General features: G+C 44.4%; 1 protein-coding gene across 2 annotated transcripts in view; it reads left to right on the forward strand.

Moving 5' to 3' along the window:
• SETD5 (SET domain containing 5) overlaps positions 1–14,682 on the forward strand; it is a 65,439-nt gene that overhangs the window by 43,750 nt on the left and 7,007 nt on the right. For both annotated transcript variants that reach the window (XM_039734018.1, XM_039734017.1), the window contains 8 exons: positions 532–831; positions 1,659–1,976; positions 2,443–2,685; positions 6,032–6,161; positions 7,357–7,610; positions 8,988–9,044; positions 10,415–10,882; positions 12,545–12,837. In XM_039734018.1, coding sequence (XP_039589952.1) covers positions 532–831; positions 1,659–1,976; positions 2,443–2,685; positions 6,032–6,161; positions 7,357–7,610; positions 8,988–9,044; positions 10,415–10,882; positions 12,545–12,837 — 2,063 coding nt within the window. The remainder of the gene's footprint in view (positions 1–531; positions 832–1,658; positions 1,977–2,442; positions 2,686–6,031; positions 6,162–7,356; positions 7,611–8,987; positions 9,045–10,414; positions 10,883–12,544; positions 12,838–14,682) is intronic.

Raw genomic sequence — 14,682 nt, forward strand, 5'->3', positions numbered from 1 at the left:
AGCTTTTATTTTTGAGCTGGGTCATCTTCTGACATTCTTGCTGGGAAGAGAATGAATCTGGAACATTTTAATCAGTTTGTGTGGTGTATTACACTTGCTGCAAATTACTTAATCACGTACATCTATTGCCCCTGGCTTCTGTTTGGTTGGTCATTAGCAAATAGCTCTATTTGTTTCCAAGTCATCTCTCCACTCTACTTATGTTTTCTTACGGTTTTTAATTCTTCAAAATTATGCATTTCCTTGTGGCTTTTTATTAATATAACTCAGTAGTATCTAAGTGGTCCTATTTAAGAACAAAGTCAAGTTCTTCTACTTGATCTACAAACACATGATTATGTTGTTATTCTGGGAAATTTGCCATATTGAAAAATGCAAATAACCGATAAGAACTGCTTCTCTCTGTCCTCTGTCTGGCTTTTGTCATTGCTATTTGGCAGTTGTTCTCTTTGTGCTGCTTCCCATATCTGTTCTTGCCTTGTTTGTGTGCATAATTCACCATGCTTACTTCAATTTACCCTTGTGTTGTAGTCCCGGGAAGACAGGAAGGTAGAAGCCATCATGCACATGTTTGAGAACTTAGAAAAGAGAAAGAGGAGACGAGAGCAGCCATCAGACCGTAACAGCACTGATGCTGAAATCAGCGTCAATTCTGAAGCTCCTGAGCTGGAAGAAGTAAAAACAGAGACTCCTGAAACTGAAGATGGAAGTGCAGCACTGAGTGCTCCTGCTCCTCCTCCTCCTGCTCCTGCTCCTCCTCCTCCTCCTCCTGCTGTTTCTAACAGTACCAGCAGTACTGGGGTGAACACACGACGGTCCTCACAAGTAGCGGTAAGATGAAGATGGAATTGTTTGCTATCTTGTACAAAGCTCAGGTGCAGCGTTTCTGATCATAAGATCACTCAGGTGGGGAGGAGCTTTTTGGGCCTTTCTAGCCCATTCTGAGTTAGGTAGGGATAGCTCTGAAGCTAGACCAGGCTGGCCAGTGTTTTATCCAGTCTTCGCCTGAAAACCTCCACTTTTGGAGATTGCATCTCTTCCAGTTCATGATTGTTAGGCTGAAAAAAATCTGCCATGTATCCAGTCTGAACCTCTCATTTCAGTGTATGTCCATTGATGCACCACTGCATCTTCTTAGTGGCTTCAGGCTGTTTGTAGGAAGACTGCTGTTACATCCCCCTCAGTCCTCTCTGGGCAGAACAAGCCCAGCTCCTTCTCCAAGTGAACCCCTTTTGAGCTTAAGTTGGATGTGTAAGTGCAGTGATGGAAAGTTATTTTCTTTTTGTTTGGATTTTTTTTTTACCAGTCTGCTTTGGATGCATGTGTTCCCATTTTATGGCAGGGTTCAGACACTTGCCTGGAGTGCTCCATGTCAGCTTAGGTCAGGAATAAGAGCAGTTATCTTGAGACAAGCAGCAAGTTTCCTAATGCTGCTTTCTTCCTAAAGACCCATGTTCTGTCCTTTAAGAATGCAGAAGACAAAACGATAATGTGCCAGTGTTGAAGGGTCCCCAAGGCCATCTTATGAACCAGCACAGAGTCCAACAAGATTTTGAGAGTCAGGTAGTGTCAATAAATAAATCTCAATTCTTGATCCTGTATGCAGAGAAAAGGAATACTCTAAGAGGTGCTCAGACTAATGACAGTTTATTTTGTAGGATGCTGTCCCTGAAAAAACAGTGACTAAGCCAGCTCCAGCAAAACCCTCCAGGCCCCGACCAAAAAGTCGCTTCTCTCGATACCGGACCAGTTCAGCACAGAGACTGAGAAGGCAGAAACAAGCCAGTTCCCAGCAAGCTGAACTCACACAGGCTGTCCCAGAGGAAGGAAACACTGCCAGCTTGGTAACCACAACAGATGTCAGCAATGTGGAAGGGCCAGGAGAAGGCAGACAGTTGACAGGATCTGACCCAACTGCTGTCCTGGCTACAGGATCCCAGTCTAAAGCTGCAGTCAAGTACCCCAAAACAAAAAAGGTAAGTATGACCAAGTGCTCAAGGTTGGGATGGTGGGATGGCAGGTATTCATTTAGGGTGCAGCAAAGAGGTTAACTTTCAGCTTAGAATTGAAGACCAAGAAGGAATGTGACTGCAACTGTCATGTACAAGCTAGGATAAAGTTGCAGAAGCTAATAGGCAGCTGCCACAAACTGGGCATAAATTAGCTGTTTGTGTCTAGAAACTAGTTTTGAACAGGGTGATCAGGTTTTTGGAGAATCATCTAATAAGATGAATGGAGCATAAAATCTAGCTACTTCTGTGACATTGGGTTGTGTTTCTAGCAGGTGAGAACTGGGTTTGTCACAGGAAGTCCTTCCTGTTCAGAAGGAGGGGAGTTTTAGCACGTGGGCTGAGTTGAGCATTGCTTCCCATACACCATTGGGCCATGTTGCCTTTCTTCTTCACCTGTGCTGGTTGCACTGACATGTGTTTCCTCCCTCAGTACCTGGTTACCGAATGGCTGAACGACAAGGCAGAAAAGCAGGAGTGTCCAATTGAGTGTCCTCTGCGCATTACCACAGACCCAACAGTTTTGGCAACTACCCTGAATATGTTGCCAGGTCTCGTGCACTCCCCGCTGATCTGTACCACACCTAAACACTACATTCGCTTTGGTTCACCTTTCAACCCTGAGAGACGTCGAAGGCCCTTCCTGTTGGATGGCATTTACAGCTCCTGTAAGAAGGTATGTTTGCTTGTGTCTTACCTTTACATGATATGTGCTCATCTTACTGGCCTTCTTGTAAAGTTGTTGTGTCCTTTTGGAGATTATTTTCTGTATTCCCACTGAGCTAATGTGTTGATGCACTACCCAGGCCATGACTGATGACCTCCTTGCCAGAGTTCAGTTTTCATCCTTGCCTCTTGCCGTGGTAGAACTGTTGTATGACTGCCCTTTAAGAAACATGTACTTTCAGATCTGCAGTGGCTGTTTATTATCCAGCATACTCAATTCAAAGAGTGTTGATTGCTTCTGTTAGAAAGTTTTATGTTACTACTTTCACAGTCAGGATGGTTGGCATTGTGGGGATAGGACAGTGTTGCAGTGGGCCTCAACAATCCAGTGCCTCAGTTATGATTCATTGTCTTTCGAGAGCCTTTGTGGTTTAAAAGCTTTGAGTTTGCCTGTTCACAAGAGCAAGTCCACAGCTCTTTGTTAGGCATCACAGACTGCCTATCTACAGCACATACTTGAGGCCGTGCAGGAAGCCTGAACCAGGCCCAGCTAAGGATTTAGTTCCTCCAGAGATGACCAGTAAATGCCAGTATTTACCCATCTGCAGGGAAGGCAGGGCAGTTCACTCAGTCAGATTTGTATTGGAATCCATATTTCCTGTTGCCTGTTCATTTTGCTCAGAGACTTTCCAGTTCCTGTGTGATTACCTGAGAACAACTATACAGAAATATTTTCTGCTCTCCCTGTCTTGGTGGCTTTCAGGTACCATGTCCTGATTTCTTTGCCTTCCTTTGTTTGAGGGTATTTTTCCACAGAGAATCTTTGGACTTCACTGTTTTTCCACCTTCAGTCAATTTGTTGTCATGCCCTAACAATCTCTTCAGTATTTCCTTCATAGGTAAAGCTCTCCATGGTTCGTATGTAGATGTATGACAACATCTTGTCTGTTTCTGTGTGCCTGGGCAACCTCCTCATGCCTCTTTAAGCTGAGAACTGCAAGGTTTGAGCTTCTTTTGAACCTTAACAGTGTCTTTGAAGCCCCAGGGAAGAGAGAAACATCCAGAGCAAAGCTGGCAGAGTTATTTGGACTTCTGTGCTCGGTGCAGTTGCCTGCAACTGGCCAGCAAGCTCAAAATTGAGGGAAAACTCATGGAACAAGTCTTCCAATCTGTTTCTGCATTTGACTCTTTTCTAGTCAAATTATAATTCTCACTGCTGAACAGGGAGTGGACTAGTCTCACTATTGATGGCTTCTGTTTAGTCCACACCTTCTTTGAAGTTGTGTCCAAAACTGGGTGTTGTGTTGCAGCTGGGACATTTTCAAAGCAGAAAAGTTGCTTTGTGTCTTCTGACCTGTACCTATTTTGTGCATCCCAGTATGACTATTTTCTTTGACAAGTTGATTTAAACTCATGTTCAGTTCATGATTTTGTATGTTTGTTAGAACTACCCATTCATTTTGCAGCCTGTAATTGTAGAAGTGATTGCTCTAGAGTCTGCTAAGCTGTGTTGTGTTCTCCCCTGTCCGTTTCCCAATTTAGTAGGGAAATTATTAATGGTGTCATCTGGCATTCTTGTTTCATAATCTGAAAACTTAAATACAGTACTCATTCCATTAAATAGTTAATAAAGTATTGAAAGTTGCTGTGTCCAGAACAGATGCAGCAGAAAGAATTTGTTCGATTTCTACTTTTTGAATGTAAATAATGGTTAGCTGTTCCATTGAGAGGTTTCATCCATTTTGTAGGAGATCCCTGGCTTTTTCTTGGAAAATTATTTTTAGCATTTGGTGATTTTATGATTTAACAGTCTGGAGATAGAAATCTGCTTCTTATGTTCAGGAATGTTTAGAAAACTCACAGGGAACAACTTCTTTTCAGCCAGCTGAGGTCTAGAAATGGTCCAGAACTTGATGATACACTCTCTAAAGACCTGATCTGTGTCTTGTCTACTTTTGACTACTCAGCCAAGGAGGTTGATTTATAAAGGCTGTTGAAATAGATCACATATTTTCTTGGATTGTCAGCAGGCCTCATCCTTAAACTACTGAGAACTGTGCCAAAAAACTCAGCTGATGATGTCAGTTTGCATCCAAAGCATGGCAGTGTCTGAACCTCGCAAGGAAACTGAACTGTAACCTGCTCTCGCGTTAATCACACCCTGTGCAGTGACTTGGCTGTCAGATCAGATGCCACGTTTGAGGTAGAGGTGCTCCAGACTGGCTGCCACTTCTCCTTTTTGCTGGCAGCCACAGTGGAAACCCTTGAGTTATATTTGAACAGAGAAGAAGCATCTGCTGTACAGTAGTGAAGGCCATCAAAATAGATCCTGTCACCTGCTCTTCATCCTCGCATTGAAGTTTTCACTTTGAGGATTGTGGCCACTGAGCTTGTGATGTACTTTCACCATAGCTTTGAGGAATCATAAGACACACGTGTGTCTGTAATAGGATACACATTGCTGGCATGCAGATGAACTGTGGATTCCTGAAAGGTAAAAGTACAATTTTAAACCTCTCTAGGACAAGAGGAGTCTGGTACAGTGAGTCCCCTGGGTAAACTACACAAATGAAAATTGCTTTTTGCTTTTTTCCTGCAGTTTGCTGTCATTTCATTGGATCACCTGAGTGTTTTCCCTTATGTTGTGGCAGTTCCCTTTACAGTAGAATAAGCAAAGATTCCTGCCTGCCATCTGGAGTCAGTCTGTATCAAGATACAGGGCTAGCACACCCACTGCAGCAGCCTATTTGCTGAGGCTTCAGTTCAAGTTCACTTGTGTGAGATGTGAAACATTCTTAATTGTCCATGTTCAGAAGACTAGTGTGGCTTACCTTTTCTATTAGTAGCTGAAGAAAAGATTTGCTTTTATTATTCTTTCCTTGATTTACCCTCCTTGAAAACTGCTGCTTGCATTTGAATCAGATTTTTTTTTGCTCCAATTTGTTCTCCTTGGCAGGAAACAGCTTTTTTGCACAAATCAGTGGTTGTACATAGTTCATTATATTGGTGTCCCTTTTTTTAAAATTACTATTGTTTTAATAGTTTTCGGTTGCCACCATCTTGCATTTTTATATTTATAATTTGCTCTGTAATTATCTCTGTTACTGCTGATGATTGCTGCTCCCAGAACCTGTGTCAGGAGGGGCACAGCCCCACCACAGTAGGCGGTGGGCTCAGTGCTGACAGCCGCGTTCTAACTGCTCTTAGAGCACACCCGAGCACACGCCAGGAGGTAACACCAGGCTTTGAGCAGCCTGCCCTGCCCCACACAAGTGTAGGGGTTGGAGTGCATCCTGCAGGACTGCAGAGGAAGTACCCGAGGAGTTTCACGTTTATGCAGTCTCGTTCTGTTTCAGCGCTGGATCAAACAAGCCCTGGAAGAGGGGATGACTCAGACCTCACCAGCTCCGCCTGAGAACAGAACCCAGTGTCTATACCAAAGCAATGAGAACAGCAGCTCCTCCAGCATCTGCAAAGATGACACAGGTGAGTGCTCAGCACCAGCAGGGCAGCCTGGGCACTGGACTCGGACTGGGGAAGGTGCTGAATACCAGAGGCAGCTGTATTGTGACATCTTAATGTGTCCTGCTGCCTGATGGCACAGCTTAAGGGTAGGTGGGAGTGTTGCTTTGCTGTTCATTCAAATTTCTGCAGACCCATTCTAGCTTGAGCATCTGTAAAGTTTCTGAGTATTTTCCTGTCAAAAGATAATCACTTAACATTGCATTATCAACCTCAGTGCTCTGGGATGTCTTGTACAGTGGAAGGGAGAGGTTAGAGGGAAGAGAGCCCAGGATCATCTCTTCTCAGCCAGGTGCTGGTAGAAGGTCAACTAAATACTTGCTGACTGTAGGAAGATGTAGCAAAGTCTTACAGGTATGTGTGCAATAAACAAATGACTAAGTAAGTCTCAAGGATGGAGAAGCTAAAGTCTGTGAGTAAATCAGCAGAATGCTTAAATATTGTGTCTGAATTTGCAGAGAAAGAGAGTGCAGATCAGCCCAGTCAGGGATCAGTTTTCCAAGGATGACAGACAAGAGGCTAGACAATACACAAATAATACAAATTTGATTATTGAAAGGTGAGATGAACAGGAAATAAACAGATGCCAGAACCAATAAATGTACCTCTCAAGCAAAACCTAACCTGTAGAACTTACTGGTGATTTGGTTTTGGTTTTTTTTTTAAAACTAAGCATCAAAAAATATTATTATTTTGAAGAGAGGTAGGCCTGAGGGAAAGGATTTAATCCTTGGTGGAGGTGGAAATAAGCTTGGGCTGTATTGATGTAGCCTATAGGGAACTACTAGGTTCAGGTAATGATAACTGAGTTGTCTCTGATTTGTTTGCAAGAGTCACAATGACATGTCCTCTGACCTCTCTCCCCTTTTTAACCTTTCCTGTCTTCCTTTCCCCTAGCTCCCTCTTGTGCTTGCTTCTAGTTGAAATATTTTCTTTCCTTGTTCACTGCATGTTCCTGTTCCTTGTTCACTGCATGTTCCTGATGATGTATTGTTCTGTTACCAGTAAGAAGTAACTCAGAGGTACTTCATTTTTAGGAGTTTGTTGTAGTTGCATTGAAGACTCCTGGGCTCCATTTGGGCTGGGAGTGGGTGGAAGAGGACAGCATGTGCTCATGCTCAGTGGGTCAGCCGTGTCCTCAGCTCAGTTTGTGTTTCAGACTTGCTGAGTCCCCTGAAGAAATGGAAGTCACGCTACCTGATGGAGCAGAACGTCAAGAAGCTGCTGCGGCCGCTGTCTCCGGTGACTCCCCCGCCCGCCGTGCCCTCGGTGCCCGGCGCTGCCAGCCCGCAGCTCGCCGCGCCCTGCCCCTCGCTGCCCGCGGAGGAGGAGGCTCGCAATGGCTACGGCGTCATGTTCTCACCCATCCCCTCCCTGGCTGCCAGCCGCTGCAATACTCCACTACAGTTCGAGGTAAATCTGCCCGCTGTGCTAAAAACAAAACAGCAATATTTGCAGCACAGCTGGCACTAGGGCCTTCCTTTTTGAGTATGTGTTCCTGAGCAGCATCACAGTCTCAGCACTGCTGCCTTCCTCTTCTACTTCACTTCTGGACAGATCTCCTGCTCTGTGAAATGTCAAACTTTGCTACAGCCCAGCCTCTTCTCACTTTGTAGCTACCAGTAACATTAGTCTTATCTTTTTTTTTTTTTTCTATTTCTGCAGAGTAACTCCCAATTTCTCAGGTTTTTCAGCGACCTTTAATCATCTCCCCCACTTCAGATCTCTGTGCCAATGGTGTTTTCAATCCCTGCCACTTCTAAAGAGTACAAGTATTCCATTTCTCAGAGGCTGTAATGCATCCTTGGCTCCTCTTTCCCCAAACAGCTTTCAGTAACCCAGAGTATGGTAGTGCTACTTCACATTGTGTTCCACTCTGTTCTTTGGTTTTACACATTAAGGTTTTTCAGACTCAATTTTGTGATCTTTTTAGAGTGCATGCAATTTAGAGGATGCTTGGCCCCTCCATATTCGTAAGAGTGTCAGGAAGGGCACAGCCCCACTACAGCCAAAAGCATGCTGCTTCTGCTTTTTTTGTGGAGTTTGTCAGAACTTCTTGTTAAGAAATTTTTGAGATTCCTCCATTTTCTGAGGTTTTCTGCTTTACAGAAAACAGTGACTCCTGCTGTATTTCTCTGATAGCAGCATAGCTCTGGGCATCCTGCCTCTCTGATTCTATTTTAGGTCTGCTCAGTAGCATGGAAAGGGAAGTGCTTGGGAAGAGCCCTTAATGGTGCTGTTACATGCACACACTGCCTTCACTGATATAGGTGCTCAGATGATACAACACTTCATAAAGCTGGCTGCTCACACCTCTTCTCTTGACTTGAGCTGGAAAGGTGGTCCACAGTGGATTGAAAGAGACATGTTTGTTTTATAGTTTATGTCTATGAAAGGTCAACTTAGTCTTTGGGGGAATCTTAGTTTACTTTCTGGGCTAAACCAGGCTTTTCTTCTCTCCCATGCTCTCAGACTAAAAACCATAAGTGTCTTTCTCTATACTTCGTGGTGCAAAATCTGTCTGACAGCATCAGAAATACAGAGGTAGCTGCTGCTTTTCTTAACATTCATGTGCTCTGTTTTGGGTACTAAGTTGCATCATGAGATGCAGTAACCCAGTTCTATCTGTGCTTCCAGGAGGCTTTAGAAACTACTTAACCAACCATGATGCTGTCCAGGCTGGGGCCAGTTGTTTAGAATAGCCATTGCTAACCTGTGTGCTTTTGTACATTGTAATTGCCTCTTGACTTTGGAAGTAGATGAATAACTAGATGCTTTTCCCTCCTCTAGAACGTGTCCTCCCCCGAGAGCTCCCCTGCGCATAGGCCCGAGTCCATGTCACCTGAGGTAGTTATGGACGTGCTGGGAGGGGAGGGAGGAGTGTCAGGCTCTGGGAATAAGGGTGGAGCTTCAGTCATATTAGGGCTGAGGAGAGTTTTCAGGGTTATCACAACAAAAATTTAAGACTGGAATTTGATTCATTTGTGGGAATCAGTGCAAAGACTCAGTATGTCTCAGCTACTGAGGTGCAGGCGAGACCCTGGAATTGCCATCATCAGTTTCAGGCTCAGCCCAGCCCATGAGTGTCTGTGAAATTTACTGAGTAGTGGCCAAACGACTGCTGGAAAAGGGAGAGTATTCACCACTAGTTTTGACTTACAAGCACACAGTGGTACTCCTGACCTGCTCTCTTCAGCCTTGACTTACCACATACTCACTTGCAGACTGAAAATGTTGAGGAGATGGTTAAATGTAGTATTTTGCTTACCCTGACATGTTGTAAAAGATGAGATGAACTACAGTCAGTGACTGTTTCATAGTAGAAAATATGTGCTCATCTCCAATGTGGTGGATTACTTGGAGCTGTAATACAGCAGGAGAAATGTTCTCAGCCACAGCAGGAGGGCAGAGCTGGTGCCTGGTGCTGCTGTGTTTTTCCCTCTGTGCTGTAGTCCTGCAAAGAGGATGAAATCTTGTCAGTTATACTCATTGTTTGAGATCCTGACATATTAATGTGGTGAAGGAGATGATTATTCTGCTGCCCTGGAGGGTTTTTGGCACTTTAAGTAGATAAATGAATATACTGTTGTATTATTGCCTAGTGCTTCACAAACTCTGACAGCACAAAGATGATGCCATTGTGGTTTTGTTGGAAACTGTGAAATGTAAAAATGCAGTAAAAATTAAATGAATGTACTATTGTTAGATATTTCCAAAGTTCACAATAAGTGAAAACAAATGGCTTAGAGGTCCTGGGTCTTTTATTGTTAGGAAGTTGGTAGTGGCTGACTTGGGACAGGCAAGAACTTGGCTAATAAAACAGCAGAAGGACAGCAGGTCTGTTCTGTTCTCTCCTGGCTACTTCTCTGTATGAGCAGTAAGCCTCTGATGTATGAGGCAATTGAAAATGCTGAGTTTAATTCATTAACTGCCTGGGGATAGTGTTGAGCTTTATCCTCTTGCTGCAGAAAGACTGCTGAAGGGGAAGGGGCATCCTGTATTGGACAGCTGAACTGATCATTGTTTAGTCTCAGTCATTCCCCTGTGGAATGAGCAGAACAGTGCAGGAAAGAACCAAAGGGATAATCAGAAAGGAACGGGGAAACTGAAAACTGGCATTGTACAGAAGGTTTTCTGACTGAAATTTCTCTCCCTACCCTTGCTTGACCTTTTTCCTGACTACCCACCCCCTCCTGTATCCTTCTCGGATTTCCCAGGTCTGCCTCCGATCCGACCTGGATTTGAAGGGTGGCTACCTGGATTCCAGTGCAAACACCTGCCAGGAACGGCCGTCGCTGCTCAGCTTTGCATCCTCTGATGTGGCTCCACAATCCTCCATAAACTCTACTTCAGAGATGAACTTCCCAGGGAAAAGTGGGGAAGCACAGATGCTGCTACGAAGCTCTGATCAGGCTTTTCGGACAGAGTTTAATTTAATGTATGCCTTCTCCCCACTGAACGCTATGCCGCGTGTGGATGGGCTCCTGCGGGGCTCTCCTCCTCTGGCAGAGAGGAAGCCCATGAATTCGGAGGCAGGATGCTGCAGCTCTCCTGCCGAAGGGTATTTCAGCAGACACGAGTCAGGGCTGCTCAAAGAGACAGCACATGGGTCCATGTCCCCCTGCAGTGAGAGGGCTGCTGAAGGCACCAGAGCTGCTCCCCAGAATCCGCCACAAAGGAAGAAGGCAAGTACTCCTGTGAAAGAAATTCTTATGTTGCTGTGAGGATTACTGTTCCCACTCAGGTTACTGCAAAGGGACAACAGAGAGAGTCTGGGCCAGTTAGCCAGGCATCCAGTGCCTGGGTGCAAACAGTTGTTACAAGAGAGAGAGAAAGCTACCCTTTAGGCAAGATTTTGATGTGAGAAGAGGAAAAAAAGACACCATGGTGCAAATACCTCTTCTGGGATCACAGAAGAAAGAGCAGGATGCTGGCAGCTTTCATTAACGATTGTCAAACTGAGACAAGACCCAAAGCAATAACACAGTGCAGCTGTACAGCTGGTGGAGGTGTTATTTATCAGGACAAAAAAGGTCCTTACTGGGAAAGAGGGTCCAATGTTTCAAAAGAAAACACGGGCTGTTTACTACAACATATCAGAACATTTCCATAACATTGCAACAAAAATAAGATGAAGGTTATTTAAATTTTAGCTCTTTGAAATTAAAACACAGGAATATAGTTTAACAAAAGCAAATACTTACTGGTTTCTTACAGCAGGCCAGTGACCCTCATGGGACTAAAACTGAGGTAAAATGTTCAGTCAAGGTAGTGCTGTGATAAAAATGGGTACTCATGGGACAAATTATCAGTGCCTTTTCCTGTATTGGGAATTTTTTTTATGGCAAGTGTGGTAACTCAGATCACTTGTATAAGGGTCCAGGTGGATGGAATATCTTATTTCCACTCCATTTCTGGAGTCTCTTGATTTTTTTTCTTTGTTTTTTATTTTCAAATTACATTTAACTTAAAACCTTCATATGTTGAGTTACTTTTGGAAAAAACCTGTTCAATATTTTAGCATCATAAAGCCTTCTGTATGGGCATTGAGTCATAGCTGATAAATTCTTCAGCAAAGCTGCCTTCTGTGAGTCCTTTATGGCTCCTTACCTTATAATAACTGTGAGGGAAGGCATGCTGAAAGGTAAGTGCCCAGCTGGAAATATTTGTTTCTTTTTGGTTCTGCTGACCTTGTGTTCCAACGCTGCTGTATCTCTGGTTGGTGTCTTTGATAAATGTGAGACTGCTTTGCCCAAAACACATTCTATCTTAGCTACAAGCAGTTTGTTTTGGTGGTAGGGCTGAAGTTTGCAATGCCTTCATAGCAGGAACCTGCTCTAAGCAAGTTAAAATTCTGTGCAAGGCTTTGCCAAGCTTTTAGTGTTAATGTGGCTGAACTAGTGCAGATGAACTGGGCACTAAAGATACCAGTTTTGTAAAGAAGACTCCTTTTACTTGTTTTGGGGATGTACAAATACTGAAAAAAAGTTACATAATGTCACGAACCAGAGAGACTGTATGGAGTGTTTTGAGAGGAGGGAGGTTATAGAAGCTTATTGCTTGAATATGCATCTCCTGAAGTAATGTGAAAATCCAGGTGGTTGGAGAAGCAAACGAGCTGGATGTTTCTACTGATGTATTGGTCATAGCAAGTAAAAGGAGGGTGATCATGGCAGTCTGAACTTGCACCACTTAGCTCTTTTCTGGAGCGCCTGCAGATCCAGTGGGAGTTGATAATCCCAATATACCTTCTCACGTTTTACCTGCAGCCCCAGAAGGTGTTTCTGGACGGTGTGTGGGCCTGTTCCTCTGTGTTCCCTGGCCCACGGCTGTGTTTGCTCCCCCAGGTGTCGCTGCTGGAGTACCGCAAGCGGAAGCAGGAGGCCAAGGAGGGCGGCGAGTCCGGGCGCGGCGCGGGGCCCCCGAGCCGGCAGGGCAGCGCCGGGGCTGACCCGGACGGGAACGGGAACGGGAGCGGCCCGGCGGGCGGCACCGCCCGAACGCCCTCCTCCCCCCAGAGCGGCTTCTCCCCTTCCCATCCCTCCCTGCCTCACGTAGAGGACATCAGCCCACCAGACTCGAGGGGCTGCAGTTCCTCGTCGTCGCTCAGTAAATCCCAGGAGAGCATCAGCAGTAGGTGGTGAGTGTTATCCTTCCAAGCGAGCCTGAGATTCCCCTCCAGGGAAGGACCGAGCTCCCCAGGGGGCATTTCCATAACAATATGTGCAGTGGGATGGATTCATTTGGGTCTCTTGGTATTGTTCTCTTTCATAATTGCTAAACAGCTGTGAAGGATACCAGCACTCTTCTCAGCCTGTCTTTTAGTTCTTGGTTTAGATATCAAAAATCTGTATTGAAAGGTACAAACTCAAGCAGTTGTTGCTCTTCCACAGATTCCATTTTGAGGTCTTGGGTTGTAAGGTCTTACCCAAGCAATTAAAGTCTAACGCAGGTCTTTTTTAGCTGAACCTTCACTCTTCTTGGACATGAGTGATACTGAGTCCATTCCTGTTCTGAAGGAAAGCTCACAGGCCTCTGTAGCTTTGCATTTGAGAAACAGGGACCGTGCAACAACTCCAGCTTTGCTAATTTACCAGACTCTGGTCAGTGGCATGCCTAAGGCATGGACCAACCATCTTTCTCATGGTTACCCTGAGAAGGTTTGGTATGGGGAAAAGTCTTCAAAAAGTCCAACCTGGTCCAAAACATGAAGGAGTGCACTGAATTGCCAATGATGGCATTATGGTGCCAGTGATGGCTGGGAGGTTCTGCTGACTGGATCTGTGCAGGGCCCTGGCTCTGCTGCCCTGGGGTCAGGTTCTGGTTGTGCACACCAGCAGCAGAAAGGCACACACAGACACACGCCCCCTTTTCTGATGCTGATCTCCACATACATGGTTGAGTCACTGCTGGGGTAGTGGCAGGGGGTGGCATGAGGAGAAATTCAAAGCAGTGCTGAGGGCAATGAGAAGTGTGAAGTTTGTGTTGAAAGCACTTTGGTGAATTTGGAGAAATAATAGATCTCTTTCCTTCCTTTTTCCATCACTTTTCAAGCAGAGTTTAATGGAAACAATTTGTCTTTTACCTCTCTGACAGTTTTTTGTCTACCAGAGGACCTTCTGCCAGATATTGGGACTGGCCACAGCTGAGGCAGTCTGCTAATGATTAGTTTATCATCATTATTTTATTTTCAAATATTCTATAAAAGTGGTAATAGCCCATGTTGTTCTCCTCCTTTGCTACTTCCTTCTGCCTGTGAAAGAGTAGGAAAAAGGCCAACCAGCTGAATGAACTAAAACTAGTTCAGGGTGAGGTGTCAGTGTGGCATCCTTGCTTTAGTACCATCTTTTGTGTTCTCTGAGCTTCATCTGCTGCTCCCTCAGCAGCTCCTGCTCTGGCTTCAGTTTCCCACATGGTTTCAGGAGTAAGTATTGTGTGGGTATAAAGATCCTATTGTTATGGGACACTGGATATAAAGTTGAAACCATGCTGATATGTTTTGAAGTGGGATTAAGCAGATTTGCTGCCTTTAAAATTCTTGGGTGTCTGAGTTTTAATGGGCACGGCTGACAAACGTAGACTCACTTTCTACTTTTAAAAAATATATTAGAACCTGTTACTGAGGTAAAGTGACCCAGTTTCGTCTTTCACTCCGTGTGTTTATATATCAGATACATTTCCAGACATTCACAATAATATTAGGAACAGAGAAATTGGTGGGAACTCAAATTCCATGCCTTAATGTGTAGAGTCTTCCAGATTTTTGCTGAATTCTGCAATAATTGAGAATAGTATTCATTACCAAAAAAAAAGAAAAAAAGAAAACCACAATGGTTTGTCTATTTCAGTTGCCAGGATAAAGCCATCACAATGTAAACAGATGTGCTGCTGCCCAGTAAACCCAGCCTTGCAGAAAACAAGTCTCCAAGCAAACAAAATATTAAAAAAACCCTAATGGAAAGCACAGTTTTCAATATATCTTAAT

Source organism: Passer montanus, unplaced genomic scaffold (assembly GCF_014805655.1).
Source record: "Passer montanus isolate IOZ18808 unplaced genomic scaffold, ASM1480565v1 scaffold9, whole genome shotgun sequence".
NCBI lineage: Eukaryota > Metazoa > Chordata > Aves > Passeriformes > Passeridae > Passer > Passer montanus.